Source organism: Geotrypetes seraphini, chromosome 11 (assembly GCF_902459505.1).
Source record: "Geotrypetes seraphini chromosome 11, aGeoSer1.1, whole genome shotgun sequence".
NCBI lineage: Eukaryota > Metazoa > Chordata > Amphibia > Gymnophiona > Dermophiidae > Geotrypetes > Geotrypetes seraphini.
Window position 1 is genome coordinate 138816602 of NC_047094.1, and position 13340 is coordinate 138829941.

The following is a 13340-nucleotide window of genomic DNA, read 5'->3' on the forward strand; positions in this document are numbered from 1 at the left end:
CATGGGATCTATTCACAGGGCAAAGGTAGGGGAGGGACATTAGGGTGGGCAGACTAGATGGGCCGTGGGCCCTTATCTGCCGTCTATTTCTATGTTTCTATGTTTCTATGTTACCTGTTAATTTTCTTTCCTTTAGACGCAGCAGATGAATCCAGAACCCCACCCTTTCTGGATATTGTCTTGTCAGTTTTTTCTTTTGCAACTTTCGAAGTTTGTTATTATTGATGGTTGTATACTGTATTATTGCCTTTTGAGATTTGTTATGGGAAATAAGTTTTTTTACATGCTATGCCTATTGATGGTTATGGATGCTTGGGCAAGGAGCTATACTGGAGATACAGGAGTGCCAGCCAATAGGACCACCTGTTAATCAGTTTCTCTGTCTCCGCCTGCTGGTAGATGTGTGCTATCCCATTGGTCTCTGGATTCATCTGCTGCGTCTAAAGGAAAGAAAATTAACAGGTAAGAACATAATTTTTCCATAACTCTAATAGTAAAGAGGACACAGGGTAAATTTTATTTATTAATATAGGCCCCCTTTAGCAAGCTGTGTAAGGTTTGTTTTGGTTTAAAAAAAAAAAAAAAATCACAGACCGCTGTGGTAAAAGCTCCGACACTCGTAAAATTCCTATGAGTGTTGGAACTTTTACCAAAGCAGTCTGTGATAAAAAAAAAAAAAAAACCCAAAACCCATACAGAGCTTGATAAAAGGGGACCATAGTAAATTTCTAATCTGCAGTGTCTGCATTTCTAGGCAGTGTACAAACACATACAGAAATGGATAAACTGCAGAATAATTTAATTCACCTACGATACTAGCTGTCATCAGGTTACATACTTGGCCTAAATTGTCTCATCACTGAAAGCTTGCTGGAATAATTAGGTCTTCATAAATTGTTGGGGTTTTGGTTTTTTTTTAAATTTTTTATTATCAAGGCTCTTGAAGGAGGGCTATGCAAATACATTGGTGGGAAGGGGAAGAGGATCAAGACCAATTCATATCCTCTAGGCATAGGACAAGTAGCACTTGAATTGGGTACAAATAGTGTCACTGTATTTCACACACTATATTTTTTATTTTATTTTTCAGTCTAGTTACCCCACTTGGGAGGACTTTATCAGCAAAGCCATAAAGTTACAAACACAGTTGCGGTAAGTAAATAACATTTCTTGTATGTTTGTTTTGGCTTGCTTTATGCGAGAGAATGAAGGAACAGATTATTGTTATGCTGGTTTCTTTCATTTGTAATTAGTAAAGTAAAATGTCATACAATTTAAACAGTAAATGATACCAAATACCACTTCCAGAGAGTGTGTGTCTGAAATTAATTCTACAATAGTTATAACTACTCAGGAAAAGGCCTCAGAATGGGAGCTTACGCAAAGTCCTATCATGGACTGAAACTTCAGCGTAACTGCTCCTGCTCCAAGTGGACCGAGTGATATGTCCACGAAACGCTGGCCACGTCAGCAATTTTTGGCAACTTACAGGCAACTTTTGAACTAACAATGACAACGTTTAAGATAAGTACTCAGTTGTCAAATTCTGTTGCAAACTAATAGAGAGATGTATCTATAGTTATCATAAAGTTACAGTTTACATAAAGGCCTTATAAAAAGTTAAAAAAAGTTTAAAAATTATTTATTCAAACTTGAAGTAAACTGTCTTGAATACACCCTCAGGTTTTTGGGGCCAGTGATTGGAGCAGGAGCAGTTACGCTGAAGTTTCAGTCCATGATAGGACTTTGCGTAAGCTCCCATTCTGAGGCCTTTTCCTGAGTAGTTATAACTATTGTAGAATTAATTTCAGATACACACTCTCTGGAAGTGGTATTTGGTATCATTTTTTGTATATTGTGTTTTGAACCACTTCGGGTGAATATATCTTGGAGTTTATACAATTTAAACAGTAATCATAAATGGTGGTATTAGATGGCAGACTGGATCAAAGTCATCCTATTTCCACCTGCCTACAGTGCTCTCTGTCTAGGTTGTCTTTTTCCAAGATAGTTTTTTGTCTGCTATGTATGCTTAAATTGGAATTTTAAGCTTAATTGTAGGTACAGTGAGTATTTGCAAGCCATCAGACAAAGAAACAATCTAAGATTTGTACCTGTAGCAGCAGACTGTTAAGTGACTTGCCTAAGGTCACCAAGAATGTCAGTGGAAATAGGATATGAGCCTTGACTTCTAGTTCTTGGGCTACCACTCTAACCATTACAAGACTATGCGGCTGCAATAAGCACTGCTGAAAGTCTGTTCCAAGTTTGGCCCACTTTCCCTTTACCCCTACTCTAGAGAATTTTCTATACAGGCAGTCCCCGGGTTAAGAACGGGTTCTATTTTTTAAACCGTTAAGTTGAATTTGTATGTAATTCGGATCCTAGTATTCTTCCCACCTTCTCCATGTCCGGCATCTTTTTCCATCCATCCCACTGTTCCCTCTCCACTACCACATCCAACATTACTCCTCTCATCTCTCTTCCACGTCTATCTCTACCTCACTCCTCTCCCACCCCCATATCCAGTAATGCTCTCTCTCTCTCTCTCTCCCTGTGCCCAACAATTCACTTCTTTCTTCATCTCCCCATGTGCACCATATCTTTCCCTCTGACATCCAATTTTTCCTTTCTATTCCCTCCCTCACCTCAGCATCTCGTTCCCTCACTCCCTCCATTCTTCCATCCTATGGCTCGTGCTCCCCTCCCTCCTTCCCTCATTCTCTCTCCCTCCCTATGCCCAACAATTCACCACTTTCTTCACCCCCCTCATGTGCACTATCTTTCCCTCTCTGACATCCAATTATTCCTTTATCCCAGGATAAGCAGGCAGCATATTCTCACATGTGGGTGATGTCATTCACGGAGCCCCGATGCAGACAGCTTTGCAAGCTGATTTGCTTGCAGAACGTAGAAAGCTTGCGACTGCCACACCGCGCATGCACGAGTGCCTTCCCGCCCAGCGTAGGGTGCGTCTCTCCTTAGTTCTCAGTTTTCTGCAGAGCTGAGAAGTCTTGTTTCTGACGCTCTGTGCTAGACTTAGTTTTTCGTGCCTTCTCTTGCTGCTGCTTCTGTTTTGTTATTTTTCAGGGTCGCTGTGTTTATGCGTGTTTTCTTTAAAAAAAAAAAAAAAAATTAAAAAACTTGATTTTCTTTTTTTGTCACAGCGGGGCCCGCTTTGCAGCCTCTGCTGGCGGTTTTCGACTTTCTGAAGCCATCTTTCCATCTATGTCCAAGTAGGCCACAGGCTTCAAGAAGTGTAGCCGTTGCCAGCGTGCGATCTCCCTCACTGACCTACATAGGTGGTGTATTCAGTGTTTGGGACCTGATCATTGTCTGGAGTTGCATACTCACTGTGTGTTGTATACACCCTTCAACCTGGAGCCCGCAAGCGTCGTCGAGTTCAGATGGAGAAACTTTTCAGTATGGATCCAATTGCTCCGGTCTCAACCTTGACTTCCCATCTGGTCAAGTCTCTCACCGGGGTTCCGCCTTCTGCCTCGTCCTCGACCTCATTGATTTAAGCCGTCCTCGTCCTCTCAGGTAAATCTGCTAAGTCTTCCCCTGACGAGACACTTGCCTCACTGCTTCCCTCAGGTCAGATACCAGCAGTAGTTATCAAGCTACCCAAGAAACATGTCTCCAAGTCGAAGGGTCATTCTTCCTCCTCTTTTCCGGAGATCATCCCTACACCGACAGTACCCAGATCCTCCGGTCTCGGAGTCCCAATTGGAGACTCTCATCCAGACCATTTTGGATCGTCGGCTGGGCACTATTCTTGCCAAATATCCTCCTGCCTCGACTGCTTCCTGCAGTCCAGCCTGAGCACTCGGCAGTATCACAAGGAGTCGAGTCCTTGACTGCATCTCGAGCTCAATCTTCTCACTCTATACAAGGAGCCGAGTCTTTGGGAGTGCCTCGAGGGGATTCTACATACTCTATGCAAGGAGTTCATTCTTTGCGAGTGTCTCGTCTGGAGCATCAGCACGCTAGCCAAGGAGTCTTGTTAGTGCCTCAAGATGCCTTGACACCAGGAGTTGAACCTCTTGTGGTGTCTCGATCTCCAGCCTCCATCTCTCATTCTCGCATAAGGCTTTGCCCTTCCCGAGGCATAGGACAAAGACTCTTTGACACTCTTCTCAATGAGACCTGCCTGGTTCGAGGCATCCTTTGAAACATTCATTGAGGCATAGATCCTCTTCTCGAAACATGTCTCATCTCTCTACACCTCGAGCTCATTCGAGGGTTTCTACTCTGAATTTGAGGACACCACCTCCAACTGCTTCTCTTACAAGGCCTTCATCTCTCAGTGAGTCGTCTACACCAGAATATTCTGGGCTCAGGTGTGAGTACTCTAGGGAAGCTTTGGAACCAAGGACTCCAGGTGTTTCTGTACATGGATGACTGGCTCATCAAGGATTCAACATCTCAAGGGATTATTGTAGCGATCCTACGGACTATGTGATTCCTACAAAGCTTGGGATTCAAAATCAGCTTTCCCAAGTCTCAGCTACAACCCTCTCAGAATTTGCAGTTCATCGGAGCTGTTCTGGACACTGTCCGACTCGGAGCATTCCTTCCTCAACAACGTCAGGATGTTCTCATTCGCCTCTGCCACGAAATGTCTTCCTTGACTACAATTTCCGCAAGACACATGATGGTTCTCCTAGGTCACATGACCTCGACTGTTCATGTGACTCCTTTTGCCAGACTTCACATCAGAATTCCTCAGTGGACACTGGCATCTCAGTGGGCGCAGGCTTGCGACTGACTCTCTCAACACATTACAGTCACTCCTTTGTTGAGACAGTCTCTCCACTGGTGGATGCTCTCTTTCAATCTCTCCAGAAGTTTACTTTTTGACAGCCCCTCACAAGAAGGTCCTCACAACAGATTCCTCGACCTACGCTTGGGGGGCTCATCTCAATGGTCTCCGTACTCAAGGCCAATGGTCCAGCACAGATCATCAGTGTCACATCAATCTGTTGGAACTCGGAGCGATCTTCAGTGCTCTCAAAGCTTTTCAGCATCTCCTTCACGACCAGGTAGTCCTCATTTGGACAGACAACCAAGTCGCCATGTACTACGTCAACAAGCAGGGAGGAACAGGAAGCTCAAAAGGTGTGGAACTGGGCGATCCATCACAACACCTTCCTGAAAGCAGTCTACATTCAAGGAGAGAAAAACTGTCTGGCAGACAAATTGAGTCGTCTTTTGCAACCTCACGAATGGACACTCAATTCCTCACCTTTTCATCACATTTTTTCTCAGTGGGGGACTCCTCAGATAGATCTCTTTGCGTCTCCCCACAACTACAAACTGCCTCAGTTCTGCTCCAGGATATACTCTCCTCATCGCCTCAAGGCAGATGATTTCCTTCTGGAATGGATGAATCAGTTTCTCTATGCATTCCCTCTGATTCTCAAGACTCTTGTCAAACTCAAACAGGAACATGCCACCATGATTCTCATAGCTCCTCGGTGGCCCAGACAACCCTGCTACTCCCTTCTACTTCAACTCAGCACCAGATAGCCTCTACTTCTACCAGTATTTCCCACTCTGCTTACACAGAGTCAGGGGTCTCTGCTTCATCCCAACCTCCAGTCTCTACACCTGACAGCTTGGTACCTCTCAAACTAACTGCCACTCGACAGTTTTCTCAATCTGGACAGGACAATCTACAGGAAGCCTACCACTAGACAATGCTACAATCAGAAATGGACTAGATTCTCTACTTGGTGTACCATTCATCACAAGGAGCCTCAATCTTCCTCCTTGTCTTCAGTTTTGGATTACCTCTTTCATTTGTCTCAATCAGGCCTCAAATCCACATCCATTCGAGTCCACCTCAGTGCAATTGCTGCTTTTCATCAGCCTATCAAAGGGAAAACCCTTTCTGCTCATCCTGTGGTTTCCAGATTTATGAAAGGACTTTTCAATGTCAGACCACCTCTCAAACCTCCTCCAGTGGTTTGGGATCTCAATGTTGTTCTTGCTCAGTTGATGAAGCCTCCTTTTGAATCAATGGATATGGCTCATCTTAAATATCTCACTTGGAAAGTGGTTTTTCTCATTGCTCTTACGTTTGCTTGCAGGGTCAGCAAGCTACAAGCTTTAGTAGCGGACTCGCCTTTCTCAGTATTCCATCATAACAAGGTGGTCCTTCGTACTCATCCTAAATTTTTGCCTAAAGTGGTTTCAGAATTTCATTTCAACCAATCGATTGTACTTTCAGTGTTTTTTCCAAACCTCATTCTCATCCTGGAGAAACAGCTCTGCACTCTGTAAGCGTGCTTTGGCTTTCTACTTGCAATGCACTCAACCACATAGATCTGCTTCTCAACTTTTTGTCTCCTTTGATCCAAACAAGTTTGGACATCAATTTCCAAGCGCACCATCTCCAACTGGTTAGCGGCTTGCATCTCTTTCTGCTATGCTCAGGCTGGACTGCATCTACAGAGTCGAGTAACAGCCCACAAAGTTAGAGCCATGGCGGCATCAGTAGCTTTCCTTAGATCTACTTCTATTGAGGAAATCTGCAAAGCTACTACTTGGTCCTCGGTTCATACATTCACCTCTCATTATTACTTACTAAAATGTACATATTACATTTTTGCTCAGCAAATTGTATTTCTATACTATTGCCTCCTGATGTCTCTGATCTCTGTATTTCCTCTGAATATCTACTTATTGTATTTCGCTGAATGTCCAGCACTCTTGATTGTAAACCGCCTAGAAGTCGCAAGATTGTGGCGGTATAGAAGAATAAAGTTATTATTATTATTATTATTGTCTGGATACTTTTTCCAGATGGGATGGCCATTTTGGCCAGACAGTATTACAAAATTTATTCTCCTAAGTTGCCAACACTCCCACCATCCCATTTTGGTTAGCTTGGAGGTCACCCACATGTGAGAATATGCAGGCTGGTTGTCCTGGGATAAAGCACAGTTACTTACCGTAACAGGTGTTAACCAGGGACAGCAGGCAGATATTCTCACAACCCACCCACCTCCCCTGGTTGGCTTCTCTGCTAGCTATCTGAACTGAGGAGAGATGCGTCCTATGCTGCGCAGGAAGGCACTCGCGCATGCGGCAGTTGCGAACTTTCTAAGTTCTGCAAGCAAATCAGCTTGCAAAGCTGTCCGCATCGGGGCTCTGTGGATGACATCACCCACATGTGAGAATATCTGTCTGCTGTTCCTGGTAAGTAACTGTGTTTTATATTCCCTCTCTCACCTCAGCATCTCTTTCCCTCACTCCCTCCATTCTTCCATCAGGCTCCTCTCCTTCCCTTCATTCTCTCTCCCTCCCTATACCCAAGAATTCACCTCTTTCTTCATCTCATCTCTTTCCCTCTCTGACATCCAATTCTCCCTTTCTAGCCCCTCCCTCACCTCAGCATCTCTTTTCCTCACTCCCTTAATTTTTCCATCCTATGGCTTATGGTCTCCTCCCTCCTTCCCTTCATTCTGGGTCCCAAGTTCATACCCCCTCCCTCCTTTCTTTCATAATTTGTCCCCCTCCAGAGTCCCAACACACTCCCTCTCTCTCTCTCTGGGCCTCAAGTTAGTGCCACCCTCTAGTGGGTGTTTACCTTCTGGCCTGCTCCCTCCTTCCTGCCGCAGTCATTTCTTTGCACAAAGCCATGGGTGGAGGCTCCATGTGTCCCACGGCTGAGCTGGAAGCCTTTCCTCTAATGTCGTTCTGACTCTGTTCTGTATAGGATACCCAGTCCCAGAAGCCACCCAGGTGGCTTTTGAGAATCGTACACAGGCATCCTATAGAGAATCATGTCTGTCCTCATGGACAAACAACTAAGCCTGTCTAATAACCTGATTCTCTAACTGACATCCATTTCACAGGCGACAGAGAATCAGGTTGTTGTCCCTTGTCCCCTCCCCCCCCCACAAAGACAAGCGGCAGGAGGGATGCCAAGTCCCTACTGCCAGAACCCCTCCACCCACCCTCTGTACATTGCCATCAGGAGGGATGCCCACCCCCAGAGCCCCCTACCTTAAATTGTTGGCCAGCTGGAGGCTTCCTTTCTGCCTCCAGCTGGCTGGCCCTACATCTTGCGAATGTTGGGCCTGCCCCTTCCCCGTACATCGTGATTGGCCCAGGCGCTTAAAGCCTCTCCTGTAGGAGGAAGGAAGCCTCCGGCTGACTAGTGATTTAAAATGTGGGGTGGGGGGGGAGTCCAGAGGGTTGGTAGTGGGGTTCCGGCAGGAGGGACTGGGTAATCCTTCTGCTAGCAATATCCAGAAGGGCCGGCCGGCCTCTAAACTTATTGTAGCAGAGACATCCCTTGCCGCGTTTGCTTACAATGTGTTGTATGTATTTTGATTTTTATATAAAGGCTGATATGCTATATTTAGAACTGAATGTTTTGTAATGCACATTCCCTGAATCTTCATATTTTATTTTAGGACAGCAGCAGTGGTGACTGGTTCCTTTCTGGATGCCTTTCAGAAAATAGCCGATATGGCCATGAACACACGAGGTAATTTTTACATGCTTGATCATTGCTTATCTCTAAAAGTGTGTGTCCAGTGAGGACTGCAATTGAGGATCACTTTCGTTAATTTTCCTGCTTTTGCAAGGCTTGGTTCAGTAGCTTGATTTTGTAATAATAAAGTTCACTTTGGACATGGGTGCTATTTCTTTTTTTGATATTTGATCTTTAAAGCATTCTGTAACTTTTTGTAGCCATGCACTACCCCTGCTTTATTCTTCACTGCAGGTAATTGCTGTCATTTTTACCTTCTATCCCATTGTCCCCAAAGAGCTCAGAACGGGTTACAGATTCAACATACTTTTGAGTTTATCAGAGCAGATTAATGAGTTGTATGTTCTCTCAGGGTTTCTGCAGCTTCCTACTTGTTGCAGGTTTCTGGGTCTCGCTATGCAACCAAAAACAAAATCCTCTGGTTCTACACCCATCAACAAACAGCTCCCAATAGCATTGCTCTGCCATCTGCAGATAAAATAGTTATAGAATGTAGCCACCACCAAAGCCACTAGGCAGGATTCAACAGTGCCCCTAGTGATCACAGCAAAAAACGATCCGGGCGTGTGACTCAGAATGGAGTCAACCCTGCAGGGACTACAATACTATATACAAAAACCAAACCACAAAATTCCAGATGTAACAGTTCTCAAAATAAATTTAATAGTCAGAATGTGCCAAGCACAGTTCACTCAATCTCCGAAACTGTATTTTCCACTCAAGCAGTTTCTTTTCACCAAAGTTCTTTCCCCTAGCCTGCACAATGCAAGTCTCAGGTAAGTCCATCTCCTTAGCTGTAACTGTCCAAGTATTCAAACACAAGAGCTTCCAGCAAACACAGTACTGCTGGGGCCAGGAGAATTGCCTCAAGTTTGCATTATGTAAAAGCACAAAAACAGCTTTCAAAATTCCCTCCCAGATAGTGGCAAACTTCTCCCACAAGACAATCTCAGCTTCTTATAAACTTAGGCTGGGAACAAAAGCAGCAGTCAAAATCGCACAGTTCAAAGGCAGTCCATGAAAAGGCAAACAAAAAACATCATCAACCAAAATAGCAGAAGCAAAACAAAACAGTTTCATTCATTCAAATGTCCCCAAACAGCAAAAACCAAAAACTCAGTTCTCCAGTCAGTACATGCAAATGGCAGCCAAATCCTCATTCATCAATTTAGGTGTTACAAACAATTAATCTGAAGCCAGCTCTCCCTGAAGCTCCATCGGTGATATCTTGTACATGAATGCAAGGAGCCTAAGGAATAAATGGGGGAATTGGAAACTATGGCACAAAAAGATAACCTTTACATCATTGGAAACATGGTGGAACGAGGAAAACGTCTGGGACACTGTGCTACCGGGATACAAGCTATACCGCAGAGACAGAGTAGGACAAAAAGATGGGGGTATTGCCTTATACATCAAAGAGGGAATCGAGTCTACCGGAGAGAACATACCGGAAATGAAAAATAAGGTAGAGTCTCTATGGGCCAAAATACCAGGAACAAATGGAACAAAATGAAAATCAGCATCTACTACCGACCCCTAGGGCAGTCCGAAGAAACTGATGGAGAAATGGCAGACGAGATTAAAAGCAACTGCAAGGGAGGCAATTCAGTTATCATGGGCGACTTCAATTATCCGGGGATAGATTGGAACTTAGGCACCTCTGGCTGCAGTAGGGAGACCAAGTTCCTGGATGCTGTAGGCGATTGATTCCTGGAACAACTTGTCAAGGAAAATATGAGAGGAAATGCAATTCTGGACTTAATTCTAAATGGACTACGAGGACTGGCGCAAGGTGTAGAAGTAGAAGGAACATTGGGAAGCAGTGATCACAATATGATCCACTTCATCCTGGACAAAGAGGCAAAACATTGATCCAGAACGACAGCCACGGCACTGAACTTCTGAAAAGGGAATTACAAAGGGATGAGACTCATGGTAGGGAGGAAGATTAAGAAGATAAGCACTGTAAAAACACTAGAGCAAGCATGGAATGTTAAGGACACAGACACCGAGGTGCAAAATCTATATACACCACAAATCATTAAGGAATCCAAGAAGAAAAAGAACAAGGAACTGGCGTGGCTCACAGTAGCGGTGAAGGAAGTAATCAGAGACAAGAAGACTTCGTTTAAGGAATAGAAAAAGTCAAAAACGGACGAAAACTGGAAAAAGCACAAACAACATCAAAGCAGGTGCCATAAGGCGGTAAGAGGGACCAAAAGAGACTACGAGGAAAAAATAGCCAAGGAGGCAAAAAACTTCAAGCAGTTCTTTCAATATATTAAGGGGAAACGACCCGCGAAGAAAGCATGGAATACAGGGAGTGCTAAAGGAGGACAAAGCCATCGCCGACAAACTGAACACATTTTTTTCGTCTGTATTTACTGAAGAGGATATATACAATATATCAGAAGGCGGCAGGCTATACGCAGGAAACGAAGACGGGAAACTGACAGGGTTGACAGTCAATTTAGAAGAGGTATGCAGGCAGATTGATAGGCTTAAAAACAATAAATCCCCGGGACCGGATGGCATCCTTCCGAGGGTAATCAAAGAACTGAAAGGGGTTATAGCTGAACTGCTTCAACTAATAGCCAATCTGTCTATCAAATTGGGAAGGATTCTGGAAGATTAGAAAGTGGCGAATGTTAACGCCAATCTTCAAGAAAGGCTCGAGGGGAGATCCAGGAAACTGCAAACCTATGAGTCTGACCTCGGTACCGGGAAAGATGGTTGAGGCGCTGATAAAGGACCACATCATTGATTACCTTGACGGACAAAATCTGATGAGGACCAGCCAGCACAGTTTTAGCAAAAGAAGATCTTGCTTGACGAACTTACTGCACATCTATGAGGGAGTAAACGGGCAGACAAGGGTGACCGGGTTGACATTGTATATCTGGATTTTCAAAAGGCGTTCGACAAGGTCCCGCATGAACGACTCCTTCAAAAAATTGCAAGCCAAGGAATTGAGGGTGAAATCCTCATGTGGATTAAAAACTGGTTATCGGATAGAAAACAGAGTGGGGGTAAATGGACAATACTTGGATTGGAAAAGCATCATGAGTGGAATGCCGCAGGATTCAATGCTCGGGCCCTTCCTCTTCAACATATTTATAAACGACGAACGAGGTGATTTAAAATTGCGGACGATACAAAGTTATTCAGAGTAGTGAAGACACAGAAGGATTGCGAAGACCTGCAATGTGACATACCGTATTTTTCGCTCCATAAGACGCACTTTTTCCACCCCAAAAATAAGGTGGAAAAAAGGTGCGTCCTATGGAGCGAATACCCAACACCCACCCCCCCCCCCTCGTTACCTTATTTTAATTTTGGTGCCCTCCCTCACAGGACGTGGCTGCCTCTCTAGCGGCAGAGCGGTGCAAAGGCTACCTGCCTGGTCGGCTGACGCGGCTGCCTCCTCTTTCCTTCTGTAGTGGCAGAAAGGCACACAAGGCTAGTACCGCGCTGCTTCTGTTCTTGCGGTAAGTGGCTCGGGACCAGGCAGGTAGCCTTGATCAATGCTCTGCCGCTATAGAAGGGAAGAGGAGGCTGCCACATCAGCCGACCAGTCAGGCAGCCTTGTGCACCGCTGGAGATACAAGACCTGCTTCCCACACATTCCCCATTGGCTGGGTGCGAACAGCAGCCATCGGAACTGGAAGCTGCTGGGAATTGGCATGGTGGTGCGGCCCTGACGAGAGCGAGCGGCTACATTAACAGCAGCAGTGGCGGCTGGTTCCAGCCTCCTACTCATCTCCCTCCTCCCTCCCATCCCCCAAGGCAGTGCTGGGCGGCACATCCGGGCCTCAGCTGCCTCCATCGTCACTCCTCTGACTCCCTTCGCGTTTGGGTGGGACATGGATGAATGGGCCCATCAAGTTGCACCAGAGGAACTATAAGGTATGGGGGAGAGATTGGAGGGGCCCTGCATGCCTGCATGCCTCAGGGTGGGGGTGAGGAGTACAGGAAATGAAGCTCAACATGGGGAGGGAAAGAGATGAGCAAAGAAATGCTGAAGGATGAGGGCATAGGGACAGGGACATGGAATAATGCTGGAAAGGGGAGGAATAAAGATACAGAGATGTGATACTTAATGGAAGGGTATACATGGATAGTGAAGAAGAGAAGAAAGATTATACACTTTGGGGGGCTCTGCCTGCCTGCTTGCCTCGGGGTGGGTGGCCCTGCCTGTCACTAGACCACTAGACCTGCTTGCCCTGTCCCTGCCTACCACTAGACCACCAGAAGGGGGACAGGGTGCAGAGCCTGGCAGGGAGAATTTTGGTTCAGAATTTTTTTTTTCTTGTTTTCCTCCTCTAAATCTAGGGTGCGTCTTAAGGTCATGTGCGTCTTATGGAGCGAAAAATATGGTAAACACGCTCTAGGAATGGGCCACGACATGGCAAATGAGATTTAATATGGATAAGTGTAAGGTGATGCATGTCGGTAACAAAAATCTTATATATAAATACAGGATGTTCGGTGTAGTACTCAGAGAGACCCCTCAGGAAAGAGACTTCGGAGTACTGGTAGACAAGCCAATGAAGCTGTCCGCGCAATGTGCGGCGGCGGCAAAAAGGGTGAAAAGAATGCTGGGAATGATTAAGAAGGGGATCACAAACAGATCGGAGGTTATCATGCCGCTGTGCCGGGCTATGGTACGCCCCCCCCTGGAATACTGCGTCCAGCACTGGTCGCCGTACATGAAGAAGGACACAGTACTACTCGAAAGGTCCCGAGAAGAGCGACTAAAATGGTTAAGGGGTTGGAGGCATTGCTATACAGTGAGAGATTAGAGAAACTGGGCCTCTTCTCCCTTGAA

At 45.4% G+C, this 13340-nt stretch overlaps 1 protein-coding gene across 1 annotated transcript in view; it reads left to right on the top strand.

Moving 5' to 3' along the window:
• The window catches only part of LOC117368898 (protein MTSS 2-like), a 157311-nt gene that overhangs the window by 25344 nt on the left and 118627 nt on the right, over positions 1–13340 (top strand). The window contains exons 2-3 of the mRNA XM_033962642.1: positions 1091–1152; positions 8430–8503. Coding sequence (XP_033818533.1) covers positions 1091–1152; positions 8430–8503 — 136 coding nt within the window. The remainder of the gene's footprint in view (positions 1–1090; positions 1153–8429; positions 8504–13340) is intronic.